This window comes from Leptonychotes weddellii, chromosome 2 (genome assembly GCF_054177405.1).
Source record: "Leptonychotes weddellii isolate Sample4059 chromosome 2, ASM5417740v2, whole genome shotgun sequence".
NCBI classification, from domain to species: domain Eukaryota; kingdom Metazoa; phylum Chordata; class Mammalia; order Carnivora; family Phocidae; genus Leptonychotes; species Leptonychotes weddellii.
This window is the reverse complement of record NC_138370.1, coordinates 64,253,599-64,274,647: the sequence shown is the minus strand read 5'-3', so window position 1 is coordinate 64,274,647 and position 21,049 is coordinate 64,253,599. Positions and strand designations below refer to the sequence as shown.

The 21,049-nt window shown below is 48.7% G+C and overlaps 1 protein-coding gene across 2 annotated transcripts in view; it reads left to right on the top strand.

The window, feature by feature from the left end:
* Positions 1–21,049, top strand: part of FHIP1A (FHF complex subunit HOOK interacting protein 1A) — a 226,759-nt gene that overhangs the window by 199,401 nt on the left and 6,309 nt on the right. For both annotated transcript variants that reach the window (XM_081811766.1, XM_081811767.1), the window contains exons 9-12: positions 4,461–4,651; positions 7,197–8,348; positions 14,338–14,516; positions 14,867–15,005. In XM_081811766.1, coding sequence (XP_081667892.1) covers positions 4,461–4,651; positions 7,197–8,348; positions 14,338–14,516; positions 14,867–15,005 — 1,661 coding nt within the window. The remainder of the gene's footprint in view (positions 1–4,460; positions 4,652–7,196; positions 8,349–14,337; positions 14,517–14,866; positions 15,006–21,049) is intronic.

The following is a 21,049-nucleotide window of genomic DNA, read 5'->3' as shown; positions in this document are numbered from 1 at the left end:
GTAGATCTGGAGACAGCAGAGCAGTCAAGATTCTGTGAATCTCATTTAATGAGGCTATTTGTTAGGTGAGAAATAGTAACGATATGTCAATTTTTGTTGCAATCCAAATACTCTTAAATACTGACATTTCAAAGTGATAATCCGTTTGCAACTGATATGTTTCTTTCAGTTAGCATAATATCAGGAAATGTAAGTTGAAATAAGGTACCCCAAAGGAGAGGCTATTTTGGTGAGTGAAAGCCAAGGAGAAGCTGTCCACCTCCGTGGATGTGATGTACAATAGGCCAAAGGCAGGCAGGAGATGCTGATAAGCAGGGAAGTGACAGATCACCCCATGTTCCTGGCACTTGCCAGTTTAAGCAAAAACAATTTTTTGAAGATTTTATTTAATTATTTTGAGAGAGAGAGAGAATGAGATCGAGCATGCGTTGGGGGGGGAGGGGCAGAAGGAGAGAGAGAATCTCAAGCAGACTCCACGCTGAGCTCTGAGCCCAAAGCGGGGCTCCATCTCACAACCATGAGATCATGACCTGAGCTGAAATCGCGTCAGATGCTTAGCCCAATGCGCCACCAGGCGCCCCTAGGCAAAATTTAATTGCTTAGTACTCTGAACGCCATTTCTGAATATTCTGGTAGGGCATTTTTTTTTTCCCCCAGAAGTGCTGGTCCATTGTCAGGTTTTTTAATTGCATTGCCTGTTGTGTTCAGATAGAGGATGTTTTGCTCCAAGAGAAGCTGCGTGTCCACTTCAGGCACATTTCCATCTTGCATGGCAGTTAGGTGTCTGGAGGAGAGTGCAAAAAAAAAAGCAAAGAAAAAAGGCAAGCCAGCCTAGGGTAAGATGAATAAGAGAAATATGGTCAAAATGTCTTTGAAAAACAATCTTTTGAAATGTACTGATGTTGCTTTGTAGGTTTTGGCCTGTCCGGGTATTAGAGAGGTTCTCCCGCCGCTTAGAAGCACCGTGCTTACTTCATTGTACTCACTTCGCTGCTTTGTTTTGCTCGTGTTGCCTGTCAGTGTAGCATGCAGTAGGCAATCCATGTGCTTCGTTATTGATTGTCTGTCACTGAGTTATTCCAGAAGTGATGATGACGACTTGCTTCAGTGAGTGATACCCAGGAAAACAGACAGTAGGCACAGGGTTGCCGAGCCTTGGTTGGGGAAGTGATGCAAAAAGGGGAGGATAATACGGACAGTATCATTTTTTCCTGCTGTATTGTAGGACGGCTTTGGGTAATCTGGATATCTAAAGTTAGTTATTCGTTTCTGATTATTATTATTATTTTTTTAAGATTTTATTTATTTATTTGACAGAGAGAGAGATAGAGAGAGCAGGAACACAAGCAGGGGGAGTGGGAGAGCGAGAAGCAGGCTTCCCGCAGAGCAGGGAGCCCGATGCGGGGCTCGATCCCAGGACCCTGGGATCATGACCCGAGCCGAAGGCAGACGCTTAACGACTGAGCCACCCAGGCACCCCGTTTCTGATTATTTTTACTGCTTCCCGAATTTAAACAAAACCCCCGAACAAAGTAAGTATAGTACGAATGAGTAGATGGCTTGATGACAAACACCTATATTAAATTCCTGTGTGATTTTTCTGCTGTCGACAGCCGCTTCATTTTGATATTTGACCCTAGGGCAGCTTAAGGCGTTCATTCTGTTCCTAATCTTTCCCTGTAAACATTGGGAAGACAGAAGGTCAATGCACGGCTTTCCTGCTCTTCCCTCTGGGATAATCCTTCATTACAGAAGGACACTAGAAGTACTGCTTTGCATATAAGGTGGGGTGGGGGTTATCCATTCGAACCGACTCTCCCTTTTCAATTTGATAGAACCTCTCCTTCAGCCTATAGAGGAATCTCCGGAGTTTATTTGATTTACTCAGAAGAAAATTCTTAGTTTCTCCTGAAAACCTGTGTTTGCAAAGTTGCAAATTCCCAATAACTCTTTATTCTAATATAATTTCAAGCTACCCACTGGTGATATTTGATAAATAGCTTTATTAGGTTTGATCCAGTGTTCCATTTTAAAAAAATACTTCAAAACAAAGAGTAGAAATCTATGTATATCAGCTGAAATCGTGAGCTGTGCTTGGTTTGAGCTGTAAGTAGTCATTGAGTTCCTGCAGTATGTGAACGCATTGAAGCGGTTTATTTCTTAAATAATTAATGATCAAAATAAGGAAACAATAAATCCTGTGTCATCTGAGTTTCCCTGGGCCTCACCAGCCTGTGAGAGCAGATCAGTTCATGTCAGCAAGCACACGGTATGTTTCTCCTGATCCTCACCCCTCATGTAAGACCTTGGTCTTAAGGGAGCGGTCTTAACGCGTGGTCACGAACAGGTCTGTCCCCCACTGTCGTTGCCGCAGTGACGTCTGGTATGGCCTCCTCACGCGCAGTTTCTGCTCCACTGGCGTTCAGATACAAGACCCCAAAGCCGGGCCAAGAATTAGCACAGACCCGCCCCCTTTCCCATAGTGCCCTCCCCTCTCTTTCCTTTCTGCTTGTACGACCTTTGATTTCCATGCACTCCAGCTTATGAAAGTAGATGCCACCACCTCAGACAGGCGGGGTCTGTCTGCAGACAGATCAGAACAAGATGAGGCTTCAGGTGTGTGGGGGCTGGGTGCCTGAGGGGGCGGGGGCGAGGAGGCTGGGACCCCCTGGCAGAGCACTGGGAGGATGGCTTGGGTTTTTTTGAGACTGGAAGGCGTAAGTGGCAAGGTTGTCATTTCATAGCTTGAGAGTTATCAAGGCCTTTATTGTAAAGCACCATGAAAGGAATTCAGTCTGTTTTCTCCCTTGCCTCGGGCTCTCGCAGTCGGGCAGCTGTTAATCTATACGTGGGTTTTCCTCACTTGGATCGGATAAGCAGGAGATGTGGGAGAGTTGTTTTCAGGCCTCAAGACATACCCTGAAAGGTGTACTTTTCTCTCTTTCACCGAATCCTTCATCATAGCTCGTTGTCATTGGTACCACCTCTTTCTCAAGAGCCAAAAACAGAACCCAAACCATTCTGGTTGATGGAAGATTGCGGTTGTTCGTAGAAGGGCTCCGGGTCTTTGGGAATTGGCTCCTGCACACACAGGACCCTTGCCTCTGGGATGACGCCTCCATCCCGCTTGTTCCATCTTTGTTTAAAGAAACAGGATAATCTTTCTCCCTGTTCAGAAAGTAAGCCATTTAAGCAAACTTTATTCTACCCGTGAAGCCCACTGATGTGCTCTGAGAGTCAGAAACGTTTGCCCAGATTTTCTTGCCTCTAGGTTCATAGTGATACTAATTTATTTTTGATCGCCAACTAAAAGTGTTTTGTGTCAAAGGGGGCCCAGTGCTCCTTGTGAGCCCTTGGCCGCTGTGATATTATAATTTATAATAAGAAATACATATTTGGTCTATGTCCTGTGTCTGGCACAGAGCTCCTTAAACCTTTGGAATTTCCTAAGTGATGAGAGGAACAAAGGTGTGTTTGTTATGTTAATGAGGCCACCCTAGGACCCAACCTGAGGATGGAGGCTGGTTGCCAGCAGACCCAACCATGTGATTAGAGGGTTAGAACTCAGTCCCACTCTCCTGACCTCCAGGGGAGGGGAGAGGGGCTGGAGGTTAAATCAGTCACCAGTGGTCAGTGATTTAATCAGTCATGTCTGTAATGAAGCCTTCCTAAAAATCAAAAAGGATTGGGTTCAGAACCTTCTGGGTTGTTGAACACATGGAGATGTGAGGAGAAGGGCACTCTTGGAGAAAGCATGGAAACTCTGAGCCCTTTCCCCTCACCCTTTCCTGTGCATCTCCTCTCTCTGACTCTTCCTGAGCTCTATCCTTTTCTAATAAACCAGTGATCCCGGAAATAAAATGTTTCTCCGAGTTCCCTGAGCCACTGCAGCATATTAACTGATATCCAGGGAGGTTGTTGGAACCTCCGACTTATAGCGGGTTGGTCAGACTAGGCTTGCGATTGTCATCTGAAGTGTGCGTATGTGGGGGGACAGTCCTGTGGGACTGAACCCTTAACCTGTGGGATCGGACGCTATCTCCAGGTAGATAGGGTCAGAGTTGAGTTGAATTGAAGGACGCCCTGCTGGTGTCTGGAGCATTGCTCGCTTGTCGGTGTGGGGAAACCCTTCCCCCTTTCCCTCACCCCCATGTTGGAACTGGTGACCAGAACACCTTTAGCCACCATATTTTCTCATGGTCAAGGGATAGCAGACCCATTAAGAGAGGAGATGGTTTGTGGAGGTTACAGCACAAAGGACCTTACCTGCTCTGCAGAGGGGTGGTTCTGCCAGAAGAAAGAAGCCCTTGACGGGTCTTGAGCTAGGGAGTGAACCCTGGGGTCTGGTCGGACGGATGGATTGGGAGTGGGAAGAGGACGAGTCCAACCCTGGGCCAGGACTAGTCTGATGGGAATGGGGCATCACAGAGACTGAATGCAGCCCGTGTTGTCCCTTCCAGGTATCTGATCCCTTGCAACCACATGATGCTGAGCCAGAGATGGGCCGTGAAGGAGAGAGACTGCTACTCTGTTTCTGCGGCCAAGCTGCTCGCGCTGACCCCTGTCTGCTGCTCCAGCGGGATCACCCTGACACTTGGCAACCAGGAGAGGGATTTTATTCTCTGGTCAAAGTGTACGCACGATAGTTCAGGTAAAAGGAACTGGCTAGGGCCTGATCTTTAAACGAAAGGATGCCAGATGCCATTCCTCCTTGGGATATGTGTCTCTTTGGGTAGATGGGGAATAATGTTATGTGTCCCATTTCTTTTATGAATGCCTGGGTGGCGGTCTTCTGCTTCGTCAGGAGTTATGGCCACTTGGTAATCAGTGTGCATTGAAATGCCCACCAGTCACCGGGTCAGTGTTCCCAGACCTTTATTTTAACTAGGCTTTCTCTCACATCCTCAGAGTACAGATATGGAAACATGTACCAGCATGTCTTTTTAAACAAAATTGGGTGGGGGTGTGGAGATGGTTATAGCTAGAGACAGGATTAGCCCTTATTTTAATTTCCAAAATGACTCATTTGTGGTTGCTTGCCTGCCAATAACATATCATTGTACAACTTGAAATTTGTGAGATGGCAGCATTATCTGATTCATTTGATTGATCTACTGAGGGGTGTTTTTTTTAAAGATAAATACTCTATTTTTTAAAAATAGGACTTATAGTACATGTGCTGTTTGCCAACTGCAGGTGATCTTATACAAGTAAAATTTAGATGGTCACCTGTATCAGCCCTGGCCCTCGGGCAGGCAGTTGCAACAAGGGGACATTTGTTCATGTTTGGTGGTCAGAAGGCTATTTCAGTTCAGGGAGGTTCTGCCTGACCTGTGACCACTAGGAAAGAGTACAGCCCTGGGATTGACCCCGGTGTTTCCAGTCTGTATTCTGATAACCCCCCCAAACAATGTCATCCTGTCTACCCAGCTACCATCCTGTTAGAGAAAGCATTATTTTGTCTAAGAGCTGGGCTCCTTGGCTAAGAAAATATCAGGGTGTTTGGTGTAACTGTAATTGTTACAAATTAAGGTTGTCGTATTGATTCTTTAAAGATACAGCGTCTCATAGAAACTAATAATTTATGTGGCAGGAAAACAAGTTGTATTTTATTTTATTTTATTTATTTATTTATTTATTTTTTAAAGATTTTATTTATTTATTTGAGACAGAGAGAATGAGAGACAGAGAGCATGAGGGGGAGGAGGGTCAGAGGGAGAAGCAGACTCCCTGCCGAGCAGGGAGCCCGATGAGGGACTCGATCCCGGGACTCCAGGATCATGACCTGAGCCGAAGGCAGTTGCTTAACCAACTGAGCCACCCAGGCGCCCAACAAGTTGTATTTTAAAGATATTTTCCAATGAGGTAAACTAGTATGGTTATCTTCTCTTTTCCTTCCCGTAGTCATTTTTTAGAACCTATTTGAAAATTGATGTCTTTTTTATTTACTAAGAAAGTTGTTTCAAGAATGATTCTGGGGCTGACCTTGCTGCAGAATTCCAAATTTAAGTTAAGCAAACGATTGCCGAGTGCCCACAACTTTTGCCACGTTCTTTCCCTGTCATCACATTTAATCCTCTGAAGAAAGTAGTGTTTCCGTTTTACAGATGAAGAAACGTACTCAGAGGACGTGACTTGTCCAGGGTCACACAGCTGATAGGTTCTTCCCACCCTTCTGCTCTGGGGTTGCCTTCCTGTGGATGGGCGCCTAATGGATGAATGGTTGCACAGGCAGGCGGGTAGACGGGTCATGTCATGTCCAATTCTGGCCTGGCCTGGTAGAGATGTAGATGATGAAGAGACAAAGATGCTCGCAAAGGTGTGGCATCGAACGAAGTGAGCACGGAGGTTGACCACCGATAGCCTGTGCTCGGGCCGTGGCCCTGCCACTGACTAGTCAGTCGGGTGACCTTTTGTCTCTGAGCCTCAATTTCTTTGTCTGTAAACGGAGAAGATGCTATCTGCCATAGAGGGCCTTTGGGAGGAGTAGTTAGTGTTGATGAAGCACCTGCCGTGGAAGAAATGGTAGCGTTCTAGGTCTCCTCTGTCTATGCTTCCATTACTTCTATGAGGGTAGGGGTTCTGTTCTTAGCATTCCTTCTTCTTCTTCTTTTTTAAGATTATCTATTTATTTAGAGAGAACGTGAGTGGGGGGAGAGAGAGAGAGAGAGAGAGAGAATCTCAAGCAGACGTGGAGCTCGATCCCAGGACCCTGAGATCATGACCCGAGCTGACATCAAGAGTCGGACGCTTGGGCGCCTGGGTGGCTCAGTCGGTTGAGCGACTGCCTTCGGCTCAGGTCATGATCCCAGGGTCCTGGGATCGAGTCCCACATCGGGCTCCCTGCTCTGCAGGGAGCCTGCTTCTCCTTCTCCCGCTCCCCCTGCTTGTGTTCCCTCTCTCGCTGTGTCTCTCTCTGTCAAATAAATAAATAAAATCTTTAAAAAAAAAAAAAAAAGAGTCGGACGCTTAACCAGCGGAGCCACCCGGGCGCCCCCTTAGCGTTCCTTCTTAAAATCTAACCATTTTTTATGATTCAGAAATCATTTAATCAGAAATGATTAGAGCTAAAGTAGCTGGGGAGACAGAATCTTAGCACCCGCATGAGTCACATCCGCGTCCACAGCCTGTGTCCCCTCACCTCTTGGAAGGGTACGCAAGGGGCTCATTCTGACTCACTTGTGCCTCCCGTGCAGGGACCGTGGAGCAGCCCCGGGCCGAGGTGTTCTCTCCGTCGGCCTGCATCGTGGAGTATGGCAAAGCCCTGGACATCAGCTACCTGCAGTACCTGTGGGAGGCCCACACCAACATCCTCCGCTGCATGAGGGACTGCCGAGTCTGGTCCGCCCTGTACGACGGAGACTCCCCTGACCCCGAGACCTTTTTCCCGAGTCTGACGGAGCCCAGTGCTCTCACCTCCCCCTGCCCCGTGGTCCGGCTCCCACAGCAACTCCCCAGGAAGACCGGCCCCGCGCTGGCTCCCGGGAAGGAGAGGAGCCAGACCGAACTGGAGTGGGACGACAGCTACGACACGGGCATCTCCTCGGGGGCAGACGTGGGCTCCCCCGGGCCTTCCGATGAAATGGAGACTTCGGGCCCGCCGGCGCCAGCTGATCCCCCCAGACACATCCAGGAGATGAAGAAGAACGCCATCCTGCTCTTCAAAGGGTCCTACATCGAAGAGTCTGACTTTCAGGATGATGTGATGGTGTACAGACTGTGTGCCGAGAAGGACGCTGAGGACGCCGGGAATTCCCAGGAGGGAAGCGCAAGGCCCTCCCGCCCCGGCCAGACTGAGGATCGGGGTGCCCCCCTGAGCAACGGCCCCCTGCCCAGCCCTCAGCCAGAAACAGATTCAGAGGAGGACAGGGACAGGCACAATTCAGACCCGTTTCAAAATGTATCCAAGGAAACAAAACAAGAAGATGAGCCTGAAGGAGCCCTAGAATCAAACCCTGAGTTAGCGCCTCCGCTCTCCGAGGCAGAACACAAGTCAGACCTGATGGTCATCAACCCGGGGGGTGAAGATTTCATTGCCCAGTATGACCAGATCATTAAGGAACTGGATTCTGGCACCGAGGGCTTGAGAGAACAGAATTTCCCCGCACCCGATCTCTTGCATCTCCCGAAAGAGCAAGAGGGGAAGGAAGAAGAGAGTGAAGGAGAAAAGGAGGAAGCGGAGGAGGGGAAGAAGGCCCTGGAGGAAGAGGAGGAGGACGACGACGACTTTGATTCTTTTATAGCAGAAACCCCCACTGTTGACACCGTGCCATCCCCATTTGGGGCGAGAGATGAGGCTGCCTTTGCCAGTCGCCATCCTGTGAGGACTCAGAGCACCCCGTTCACAGGTGATGATCTCGAATTGCTTTCTGATTTCTGCTTTTTGAAAGTATGTACTGTGGCAGGAAAGTGAGGTAGGGGGAGGGAAGGAGCATTATCAATTTACCTAACAGAGGGGGGTCAAAGTATTTCTGTGAAGAGCAGAGAGGGGTGGTTTCATTTTCATTTTCTTTTATCTGGTCGTTCTAGCAATCTTTTTTTTTCTTTCCCCCAGCCAATCAGAGGATATACTGCAAGGTTGAGTGACTACTTCCCTTGATCCGTGTGTGATAAACTAATAGGCCCGATGAAACCACACAAAAAAATCCAGTCTCATTAGTTAATAGCCTCATTTCCTTTAGTTTAATTACTTTTTCTCCACAGCATGTGTTTTTAGGTGTACTGAAAAGATTATGGTTTCCCCCACTAGAAGGCACAGGTGTTGGATTGTTCTCTGCACTTCCCCAGCACCTGAACGGGGAACAGAGCGCACAGTAGGTGCTCAGAATACCCGCTGAATAACTAGCTGTGTACACACATAGTTACACCTTTGCTTGGGAGCTCATTTCAGATCATCTCAAAACCTTTATCCAAAAATAAGCAGACTAGACCCCACATAAACCTGTAACTCTGCCAGAGAATGGGTGTGTCCAGTGATACAGCCCTAACAACAGGGGGCACTCATATAAGAGCCGAGGGGGTAGGATAGGGTATCAGATAAGTGGATCGAGTTGAGGCGTTGTGATAGAAAACATCATTAAATATTAGCCAGTAAAATCTGAATCTGCCAATCATGGAGCAGAAGGAACTGGCCCTGAGTGTTCACCAAATGCAGGGAAGGCTGGGGCGGGACCCCTGAACAGCGTTCAGGCAGCCAGGAGAGGTCCCGTTAGGAGCTGACATCACAGAGGGACAGATAGTGACCTTGGAGTCGGGCTGTGGGGGGCGGATCCTGGCTCTAGCACTTGCAGCTGTGAGGTCCTAAACCCTCTGATTGCTCCGGTGGGGACGGAATGTGCTACTGGGCGCGGGGTGTGCGTGTGTTGTTATTGCCGTTATTAGAGGCCGCCCCTGGCAGCCCCCCTCCGCTGAGGCGTGCCCTTCTCCGGCCGGCAGGGAGCAGCTTGGTGAGTCTCCACCATGCTCCACTTACTTGGGTCACCCGAAAGAGAAGAAATCACATTATCTTCTGGGCCGGCCCATAGGCTTCATGTGATTTCAAGTAGCTCTCCCACCCTCCTCCAGGATTTATTCATCTATTTACTGATGCCTGACAATTTAGTTAAAGAGGGTGAAAGCTTTTAATTCCACAATTAAAAGGCTTGAGGTTCTAGTTGAGGTAACATTTCAGTGTGAATGGGTTTTAATTAATATTCAATCAGTCAGTCAATCATAAGTAAGAAGGATTAGATAATCTCCGTTTTCCCAGGTGATAGGGCGAAGGGGAGGAGAGGGGAGGGAGCCGGAGGGCCATGGCTGCCTGAAGGAGGGGCAGAGAGCTCAGTGGAGGGAAAGATGCACCTGTCCCCTAGCACACACCCCCATTTTGCCTGGGGCCTGCGCCCCTGACTCTGACCCAGCTGGACATCCCAACTTTGCAGCTTGCTCTCCTGGAAGTGCCAGCCACCCAGGGCTAATGAGGGTTGTTCTTTAGAATGCCAGCTTTCTTAGAAGGGAGCTTCAGCCCTGGGAAATATGTAGATTGAGGAAACAAAGTCGTCTAGCTTGGGCAAGGAGTAAAAGCTAATACAACACCTTATTCAGTAATACCAATACTCTGCATAGGATACGCAGGAGAACCAACACAATGTAATGTGAGTTTTTTGATACATAGAGGTAATTTTAACTAAAACTTTGCTTTTTTCCCCCTCCTTTGAAATTCGTACACAGCTTTAGGAGAACATCTTTCCTCCTAACTTTGTAGTTTCCAAACTACATTAACTTCCATCCCTCCATGGAATCCTGATTTCCACTGAAATGAATTTGCTTCTCAGCAAAATCAAAGCATTCCATTTCATTTATCTAATTAACTTTATTTGTGCATTCAGTAACATTTGATTGATCTCCTAATACGTGGCAGGTTCTAGGCCAGATACAAAAGACAGAAAAGCGAAGGAATTCCCAGGCTTTCAGAGGAGCCATGGGCAAAGAACTGTGCTCACTTAGAAATGCATTATTAGTGATGTCTGGCAGGCCCTAGGGGAGCGCAGGAGGGGGAGAGGAAAGACTTCCCGGAGGAGGGGCACGAACGGTGGACAGGAGCTACCAGGTAAAAATGGCCCAGAACGATGGTCCCGGGCAGAGGAGACAAGGGGCAGAAGACGAAGGAGCCTGGCGGTGCGTGCGTGGGTGTGACAGATCTCGGCTCCTGTGAGGCAGTGACGTGTTTGAGATAGGAAGCCAGAAAGCTCTGGAGGCGAGGCGAGGCGAGGCGAGGTGGGGGTGGGGGTGGGTCCCTGGGCTAAGCTGGGGAACAGGGACCGTGTGCTGCCGGCACTGAAGAACCTGGGAGCGTTGCAGTTGGCCAGTGCTGTGACTGGTCTGTGTGGACAAGGCCAGCGCGGAGTGGTGTGCAGAGTGTGCCCAGCACACTGCAGGGGGTTGGGGGGCACCTCCGGAGGAGCAGGTGGGAGGCGTTTATCATTGGATCAGAGTTTAGAGTGCCCTAGTGCTTTGTTCCTGGGAACCTGTCACAGGCCATGTTCACACCCGTGTGCCAGGGGTAGACACAAAGATGTTCACTGCACTGTTGTTTATCATAGAAGAAGATTGGAAACGACCCGCGTGTCCACCAGTAGGAGACCGTTTTACTAATGTGGTACCCAAGGCAACTGAATAGCTTGTGGCCTTGAGATGAAGGAGACAGCTCTCTCTGCGGGTGGGGGACAGTCTCTAGGATAGAGTGATAAGTGGGAACGTAAGGGGCAGAACAGTGTGGGGAGAATGTTGTCACTTGGTCGAAAAAGACCACAAAAACGAAAACCAGCTGGGCGCCTGGGTGGCTCAGTCGGTTAAGCGTGTGCCTTCGGCTCAGATCATGATCCCAGGGTCCTGGGCTTGAGTCCCGCGAACTGGGAGCCCGCTTCTCCCTCTCCCTCTGCCTGCCGGTCTGCCTACTTGTGCTCTATCTCTCTGTCAAATAAATAAATAAAATCTTAAAAAAAAAAAACAACGAAAACCAACTAGGACATGCACACGGAGGCAATGTCTTAGCGTGTTGGTTAAGAGAAGCAGCACTGGAAACAGATGGGCTTGATTATGGCTGTGACTTAGCATTCTGCTGCATCGTTAAATGGGGATAAATAATAAATTTCGTAGGGTTCTGTAGAATATTTAAGTTGATGCATGAAAAGCGTAGAACACTTCAACACTGCCTGGCACATAATACGTGATTAGTAAATGTTTTTTATAATAATTCAGTCATAATTATTTTATTATAGATATAAAACCTTTCTGGAAGAATACACTCAAATCTGTTAACAGGGGTTGCCCCCAGGGATGATGCCTGTTCTTTATTTTATACTTCTGGAGTGTTTGAAGAAAATTAAAAACCGTGTCAATCTCTACTAACATAAAGGACTGTTGCCGGCGTCCAAGCGATGTTGGGACTCTGGGCTGAGGCCGAGCTGGCAGGGAGGCAGAGGTGAAGGTCATCATTCAGGAGGTATTTCCATGTGGGACTGGCAGAGCCGAGGCACGGAATGGATGGCAGCTCCGTTCTTGGAGTTAGGAAATACAGGAGGCGCGGGCGGGTAGACTGAGGCAGGGGACGAGGGCACACAAGAGGGGAGGGAAGTGAAGGACACGTCGTCTTGGTTATTCTGAGAAGTTACTATTTTCTGGGTGAGGAGTCTGCTTACCCTAGAAGAGGAGAAGAAGGAGAAATAGGCTGTCCAGCCCCGAACACACCTGTGGCTGCATTTTTTCTGATTTTCAGCTGCTTATGAGTTTCCCCTAGCAACTGTTTGTTGCTAAGCAGTTTTTAAAGGGCTAGAAATCAACTAAGAATGAAAGGGGAATCTGAAAGGGCTTCATTTATATTTCTCATGGCACATGGTAAGTAGTGGTAATTAATGTCATTAGTGGGTTTTGACAGTCGCTGGTCTTGACCTAATGTTCTGTTGTGCAAGGGGCATGGCGATGCCACTACTCTCCACAGGGGGCTGGTTGGTTGTCCCTGCCTGTAGGAGCCATGGACCGGAGCTGGTCTGCCCTGGTTCTGCGTGCTCCGCAGCTTTCACGTGCTCAGGACGGCCCGATAGGCCAAATGCAGTATCGGGGCCATGGGAGGGCAGTCCTGGGCTCAGGCCAAGGATGTGTTTATAGGAGATCCTACCCACCTAAAGTGACTGAGTTCACCTGTCCTTGCTTCCTCTGGAGGGAAACAGATGCTGAGCCAGGGCCTGCAGGGGAGTGGGGTGGGGGGTGGGATAAGCTAGGAAAGGCTGGGCCGAGTTGAAGCGGATGAGGGTAGCGGCCTTCTCCCTGTACAGCCACCTGGCAAGCTCGAATTGTTTGTGATGCCTTAAGAAGAGTTACCCGTGACATTTCTAGGGGTTTTGATGAAGACCCATTAAGTGGCTTTCAAAGTGGGAGTCCGATCCAACTTCTGAGTATGTTTGACAAACTCTCCCAGTCGTGTTCTGTGAGTAAGGCCTCTGCGAAGGCTCTCTCTTCAAAGAGGTCACTGAGTGTCCATGTTGTGTGACGTGACAGAGGAGCTCTGTCCCCATCCCAGAGGTGGGGACGTTGAGGCTAATGTAAACACACGAGGGGGAGGTGCCTCTTTTGTCCGAGGCCCCTATAAAGACATCCTCTGTAACAGCTGCAACAGGAGTCTTGCCATCGTCCGTTACTTGCTTGCACGGGTAAAGGGTTTAGGATTGGCGTTGCCACTTCCCGCCGATGGCTTCTGTTTTCTTGTAGACGGTTTTACTCGCTCTCGCCACCTAGGCTTCTGAATGAAGCATCTTGTGGTGAAGTATGTTTTTGTTAAACTCGTATGAATGTTGGTGACATCTTCATAAGGCACGTTTATTCATCAAGGGCGATGTGCTTTTGTTAGAAATACACCGTGGTTTCCAGGCATCATCCATAGCTCCACCGGGGGAAATACAGAATTCTCATTCATTTTGCTTAATGGGTCACTTTTATGGTAAAAATGGAAAATGTCTTCAACTCATTTTATTAATGCCCGATTAATTTTTTTTTGATTTTTCGCTGTCTTCAGTGAATTCCAACATAAAGCATATTAATTTTCTAGTGACCCAAATTAGTCAAAGCTCCTTTTTACCTAATTATTTATGAATGGCTTTTGTAGTCCTATAGATTTTCTTTCTTGAGGAACCTACGATGCCTCAAACTACGCCTCCTGAAAGTGACTAATGTTACAGCCCAGGCCTCATTCACCCCTGGTTTTTCTTTTCCTCCTGTTCTTCCACCTTGTGTTGTTTGACGAGACCATCTTTCTCCTGGTGCTCACTGGGGACAGACAGTCCCTGTTTACAGTGTTGCTGTTTGGTAACATAGTCATGTGTTTGGTATTGTTTACTAACACAAAGGTCTTTTTTTGTTACTAAAACTTCTGCTGGTCTGTGACGTGTCCAGGAGGCACCCCAGTAGGCCCCTTCCTGAGGTGATGAATGCCATGTTCTTGAGCTTTGGCAGTCCCAGGAAATACAGCAGCAGCATGGAGAAGTAGGTCTTAGTTTCGAAAATGAAATGATTTATCCTCTGGCCTTTTTCAAGGGCTGTGACAATTTCCAAAGTATCAAAACCGCTCATGGAGTCAAAATATTAGCTCCCATGCGTGCATTTCTGCTTTCTTCTGTTGGTGGTGGTTTGTTCTGTGTTCCGGTTCGAGTCAGGAGCAGACGTGGCGCCCTTCGCGGTGGAGGTGTTTGGTTTGCACCTGGCGGGCCTGCGGTGTGCGAGCTGTGCCCCTGGTGGCTCCTTGGCCGTCAAGGCAAGATGTCCCCGGTGCCGAGCCAGCCCTGAAGCCTTGCGCTCTTCCCGCAGGCCCATTCATCAGCGTGGTCCTGTCAAAGCTGGAGAACATGCTGGAGAACTCTCTGCATGTTAATTTGCTGCTTATTGGGATCGTTACTCAGCTGGCCAGCTACCCCCAGCCACTCCTGCGCTCCTTTCTGCTCAACACCAACATGGTCTTCCAGCCGAGCGTCCGTTCTCTCTATCAGGTACGTTAGCTGAGCCCGCGTCCTGACCTGTTGACGTTACGGGTGCTCGTGAGCCGGGCTTCTCCTCTCTTTTCCTTTGTCGTTGGGTTGTTTTTCTCATTTTCCCCGTTCTAATTCATTCGCTCTCCTTCCCCGTCCTGTTATGCTAGTTGTGAGACCAGTTGCAAAGCTTCATTTAGTTTGATGTTTCGAGGGTGCCCTACCAAGAACACCCAGGCAGGTAAAAACAAGCAAATGCCTGATATCCTAAAAGTTTCTGCGGCGGGGGCTGCACCTGAAAGACACATTGATGACCGAGGCTGGAATTCCATCGTGGAGCACTGACATCATTAATTTGTTGTGTGTGACAGGTCCTCGCATCGGTGAAAAACAAGATCGAGCAGTTTGCTTCTGTGGAGAGAGACTTCCCAGGGCTCCTCATACAAGCCCAGCAGTACCTGCTCTTCCGAGTGGACATGTCTGACCTGACCCCCGAGTCGCTAACCAAAGGTAAGCCAGGGGTCTCCCCTGTGTCTCTTCTCCAGCTATTCTTCCATTTCCCAGCCTCCTTCCTGATTGGGGTTCAGAGAGGCCGTGCTGGCTCCTGGGCCTTCAAAGCATCGAAGTACATTTTCATGTTTACCCGACAGGGAGGAGCCTCCTCTGAGTGTTCTTACACCTCAAGGAAGGTCCCCTCTGCGTGCACCTGGCCTGTTCCCAGCCGGGAGGGCTTAGTAGGGCATTTGTTTTCCTTCCTGACGGTGGGTTGGGGAAGGAGTGCTGCGTGCTGTTGCTTGGCTAGAATAACTAGCTTGGCACGTGTGGGCCAGCAAGAGGCATGATGGGCACACTCTGAACCATATTTCGGCCAGTCCTACCCTGAGGAGGGCATCTGTTCTCTCAGGCCCCAAATAAATGTGCTTAAGGGCTCTAGAAGGTAAACACTATTCATTTGGACCGGCAGAAGTAAAGTTTATGCTCAGCTATGCTCAGCTTATAATTTCCGAGAGTACCTTTTCGTCAGCTCTAGAGGTGCCAGGCTCGGGGGAGGGTGGTGGTCGGTGCTGAGCCCAGAGCGGTCCCGAAGGCTGGCCAGGCCCGGGGAGCACCTCCGCTCTGCCTCGTTTAAGCTCAGGCTGGGCGGATCTGATGCCTAGTTGTCTTCTGAGACCTGATTTAGGCCGAGGTGAGTACAAACTAGAAATGCCTCATATTGTGCTGGCTTTTGCTTGTCCCCACATGGACAAGTCAGCCTCTTGGCAGGTGAACAGTGGGGAGCGTGGGGCTCTGGGTCCCAGGCTAAAGGCATGTGATCAGAAACAAGATTGAGAGTGAGAGGCAGAAATGTAACTCGGGGCAAGTTTTAAACCTATAAAGGAAGCTGAGAAGATCCCAGAACTCTGATGGCTTGACCTTGTCTCTGTGTAGCTATTTGATCTTGGTCACTGGGCCTCACTGGGCCCTCCTGTTCCTTGACTTTTTAAATGAAGGATTTGTTCTCCATCTCAAGTCCTTTCTGGCTGTGAAGAGCCTTCAGGGCATTGCAAGGCAGATTTTGAAAGAAAGGTGGGCCTGTTCACCGGGAGATGAGGGGGTAGGCTTTAAGATTCCGCACCCCCGAGAAGAGCAGGGCCAGGCCAGGCCATCCATGGAGGGGGCAGGAGCCCTCACGTCTCTGTGGAAAAGCGGGCTGTGGGCCCCATGTGGCCTGGCCTAGCTCATGGACAGCTGGTCTGTTGGCTATGTTGCTCCTGAACCCGGAGCTTGCTGCTCTCACTCACCCTGGGACAGTTAGCTTTCGTGCGTAACAAAGCTGTGCCACAACTCAGTGGCTTTAAAGGACGCCATTTATGGGTGCTCATGAGTCTGTGCGCCTGGTGATCTGGGTGTTCTGATCGGGGGCAGGCTTGGCGTGTTTTGGCTGGACTTGCTTCTGTGTTGCCGTCAGTGGGCGGCTGGCTGTCTGGGATGGCCTCACTCACAGGGGTGGTAGCCGGCTGGGGTGGTGGGGCTGGTGGGGCTGGGGGTCTGTATTTCTCATCATCCGGGAGGTTAGTCCTGGCTCGTCGGCATCGTGGCTATAGGGTTGCAAGGGTGGGAGCAGGGGTGTACGACATCTTTAGAGGCTCTGTCTTGGGACCCCAACAGGGCCAATTTTGCTACATTCTTTTGGCCAAAGTGTCATTGGGCCAGCCCAGGTTCAAGAATGGAGCGAACCATCCACCTTTCGATGGGAAGAACTGTAAGAATTATGGCCATTTTTGCAATCGGTAGACAGAAGGTGACTTGAGTCTCCTTACATTACACTCCACGCTTGGTGTTCTTCATTTGTATTTTTCAATTTGTTAAGTGCTTCCCTAGACAGACAATTTTATTTTCAAATAGCACTGTGGAATGGGCAAGGAAGGTACTGTTGGCTTTATTTTCGGATAAGGCAGCTGAAATTAGAGGCCTGGAGTAGTCAGCTGGGGTCGCAAAGCTCAAGAGCTCGAGAGTGGCCTGCCCAGTGTGGCAAGCTGAGGGCGCAGACACTGACCGGCTTCCCAGGCTTTCCCTGACCCACACGTTCCGGGTCAGGGGGGGCGGGGTGGGGAGGGGTGGGGATCACTCACACCTGGTGCTCTGTCCTGGCTTCTGTCTCATGACGGTGGCTGCCAGGTAGGTGCCCAGGGGAACTTGAACTCGTTCCCACCACATATGGGTATCAAATTAGCCAGGGTTGATGCTTTCTAAGGTCTGTGACATTCAGGGGGCTTCAGGGAAGAAGACTTTCCTGTAACGGCACTGTTCGGATTAACCTTCCAACTTCTTTCAGATTCCCGAAGTGACCCCCTCCTCTCAACTTGAAAAATCCCTAAACTCACGGAATGCGGGAGGTTTCTGTCCCCTTGCACAAGGCTGACTACTGAAGCATCGAGTGTGATGTGACTGCCTATAAATGAGTTGAATCCGGGAGCGTGACTGAGGGCCCTGGTAATGGGCCAAACATTGGGGTTCACAGCGTCAGGGTGCTGTGGGCTCTAGCACTGTGGACAGGGGGATGAGGGCCGAACGGATCGCCCAACAGTGAAATCTGGCTAGTATTCGTCTTGAGAAACCTCTGTTGCCGCTTCTCAGACCCAGGGCAACATTTTAGGAAACCACTCCCGATTGTGACTGTTTTCTTGTGGTGCTTGTGTGCGCTCGTTGAGCCCACTCATGATGGCTGGAGCCCGGGAGCCTGCAGAGCTGCTCTGTCCCTCCAGGCCCCGCATTCCCTTGGGCTCCTGGCGGCCCCGCTGAAAAATGAGCCTCCTCACGGACGCTTCAAACACAAGTACAGGTCCGTGGGTCCCCTGCTCCGGAGCGGGCAGACTTCCGGTGCCGGCTGTCGCATTGTCATCCTCCGGACTATTGATCTCTGGGCTCGGCCACTTCCCCTCAAATACTTTCCAAACCACAGAGGGTGCATTTACTTGTATTTCGTTATTTTCAGAGTCCTTTCAGATCTCTAGTTCTGGGCGGGAGGTCGGGTCGGTGGTATTTCCGTTTTACAGAAAAGGAAATGGAGACATTGTGTGATTAGCTAGTTACCAGGTAGGAACCATAACTCAGGTCTCCTTGCTGCTGATAGCTTGGTGGCACTCGGTGACCCACAGAGAGGCCACTCCCACGCTGATCGCACAGGGCCCTGTAAGGGTCTCCCTGTGAATCCTCACAGCGCACACTCCTGCCTTCAGTAGTGAAGACAGTTTTGATTCTTGGATTCAAGTGGGTAAATGAGCCTTAGTAATGACGCCTTTTTTTTTCTTTTTAAGTAGTGACACTTTTTTGAATTCATCATCAAGCTAGATAAAAGCCACGAAAACCCTTTTTTGGGAGAAAAAGAGGAGTGAATGTGAAAGAGGAAGATGGAGATGAGGCATATGAACTAGCTCCAGGGAGATCAGGTGTAGGGAAGACCTGATGTTGGCCAGTTCCTTCCCTCATTTACTCAGCGAATGTTTATTAGCTTCTACCATGAATAAGGAAGTGTGCTGGGGGCCGTGAAGGACGCATCGCCTACCGGCTCAGCTCTCAGAAATCTCAGACTCTGGTAGAGAACACAAGGCTAAAGGGCAATGCAGGCCTTAGTTGGTTAATAAAATGGGGCAGGAGGCGAGCGCAGGGAATGGCATGCGGGGCAGGAAACAGGAACTCTGAGGTCAGTGGCAGCTGAATTGCTGACGATGTGACGGATGACCCATTGAGAGGCCCCTGTGTACATTACACCTATTGACTCACTGTGGTTTTTTACCTCTTTTTTGTTCGTTTATTGAGGCATAATTAACATACAGTGTTCTGTCAGTTTTAGGTGTACGGCATTGATTCAACAATTCTATGCATTACTCAGTGCTCACCATGGGAAGTGTAGTCACCATCTGTCACCACAGTGTTACAGTGTTATTAACTATACTCCCCATGCTTTACTTTCATCTCTGGGACTTATTTATTTTATAACTGGAAGTTTGTACCTCTTAATCCCCTTCATCTGTTTCCCCCCAGCCCCCCACCATCTCTCCTCGGGCAACCACCAGTTTGTTCTCTGTGTTTGAGAGTCTGTTTGGTCTGTTTTTCTTCGTTCATTCATTTTGTTTCTTAAATTCCACATATAAGTGAAATCGTATGGCATTTGTCTTTTTCTGTCTGACTTATTTCACTTAGTATAATACCCTCAAGGTTCATCCATGTTGTTGCAAATGGCAAGAACTCATTCTTTTTTATGGCTAATATTCCATTATGTGTATACACGTACACACACAACACCTTTATTTTTAAAATTTTTTTATTTTTAAAAGATTTTATTATTTGTCAGAGCGCATGCACAAGCAGGGGAACCGGCAGGCAGAGGGAGAAGCAGACTCCCCACTGAGCAGGGAGCCCCACGCAGGGCTCGATCCCAGGACCCTGGGATCATGACCTGAGCCGAAAGCAGACGCTTAACCGACTGACCCACCCAGGTGCCCCTCACACTACACCTTTATTCATTCATCAGTGGACATTTAGGTTGACTTCTGTATCTTGGCTATTGTAAATAATGCTGCAGTGAACATAGGGGTGCACATATCTTTTCAAAGTAGTGTTTTTGTTTTCTTTGAATTCCACCCAAAAGTGGAATTATGGATCATATGATAATTTTTTTAAATTTTTAAAATTTTTGAGTAATGCCCATACTGTTTTCCACAGTGGCCACACCAGTTTGCATTCCCACCAACAGTGCACGAGGATTCCTTTTTCTCCACATCCTCGCCAACACTTGTTATTTCTTGTCGTTTTGATTCTAGCCATTCTGACAGGTGTAAAGTGGTATTTCATCGTGGTCTTGTTATTTCAGGTCTTCTGCCGACATTTAATTGGATTATTTGTGTTTTGGGTGTTGAGTTGCTTATTGACTCCTTTAATCCTTAAAGCAACTCTGTGTGCTTTTGACACACGAGGACATCAAAGTACAGAGAGGTCAAGCAACCTCCCTGATGTCACTCAGCCGGTAAGTGGCAGAGTCTGTGCTCTTCTTAACCACTGCTAGTAAGATGCAGAAGTGAGGAGATATGGAGAAGGCAGTTCCAGGAACAGAGTCTTGGCCTGGAATTACTGCTCACGAATCCCACTGCTCACTGTTCTCCAGGCCAGCTTCCTTCGTGAGCTTTGCTGGGCCCTTTGAAGAGCTGCAGTGCTGGGGACTGGCGTGGGGGTGCCACTGGGGGGGTCTCCTGGGTGGGCAGCATGTCAGTGATGTCAACACTTCCGTCCTCTGTTGTCAGGACGTGTCATGGGTTTCTGCTAAAAGGTAGCAGCGGACCAATTCTCAGCAACTCTTCCAGTTCTTTATGGCACGAACTGTGATAAACTTTAATCTAAAAGATATTTAAAGCAGTAAAGCAGAGGATTTTTTTTTTTTAACACTGAAGACTATAGGAGTGAGATGTGGAAAGTACTATAAATGTCAAGAATTTTTAGTACTGTGGTTAAGCAACACTCTTCTCAGAGTGTTGAAAAATGGGACTGAATTCTAAAAAGCAGCCAAAATAATGAAGAACTTGAATGTAATGATTTATAACGAGTAGTGAGACTGTGTAGGGGCAGAAGGAGGCATAAATAATTCCTATAAATATATATGCAGGCTGAAGATATTTAAGAATTAAGTAGTTGGGAAAGTTGAACCATTTTAATTAGTAAAACCGATTTGATATGGAAATGCAAGTCATTTGAATATGTTCAAGTTTGGGCTCATCTCATCTCAGACCTGGGTTATTGGAACTGACATGGAAACCCCTGGAACTTTTCTTAAAGGGAGGCTTCCAAGCCACTTGCTGCCACTAGATGCCCACGGTTATGAGAAGTTCCTGGTCTGGTTGCTCTTACCAGCACCCAACTTCCTCTCCATTATTTCCAACCTTTAAAAGGCTTTTTCCATGCTTCCAGAGGTCCCGGCCGCAAGAAGCTGGGGGTCCTGAGGTAGCCCTCGAGGCTGGAGCTGCAGAGAGCTCAGAATGACTTGTTTAGCCCAGCTTGCCTCCGGCAGCTCTGCTATGTGA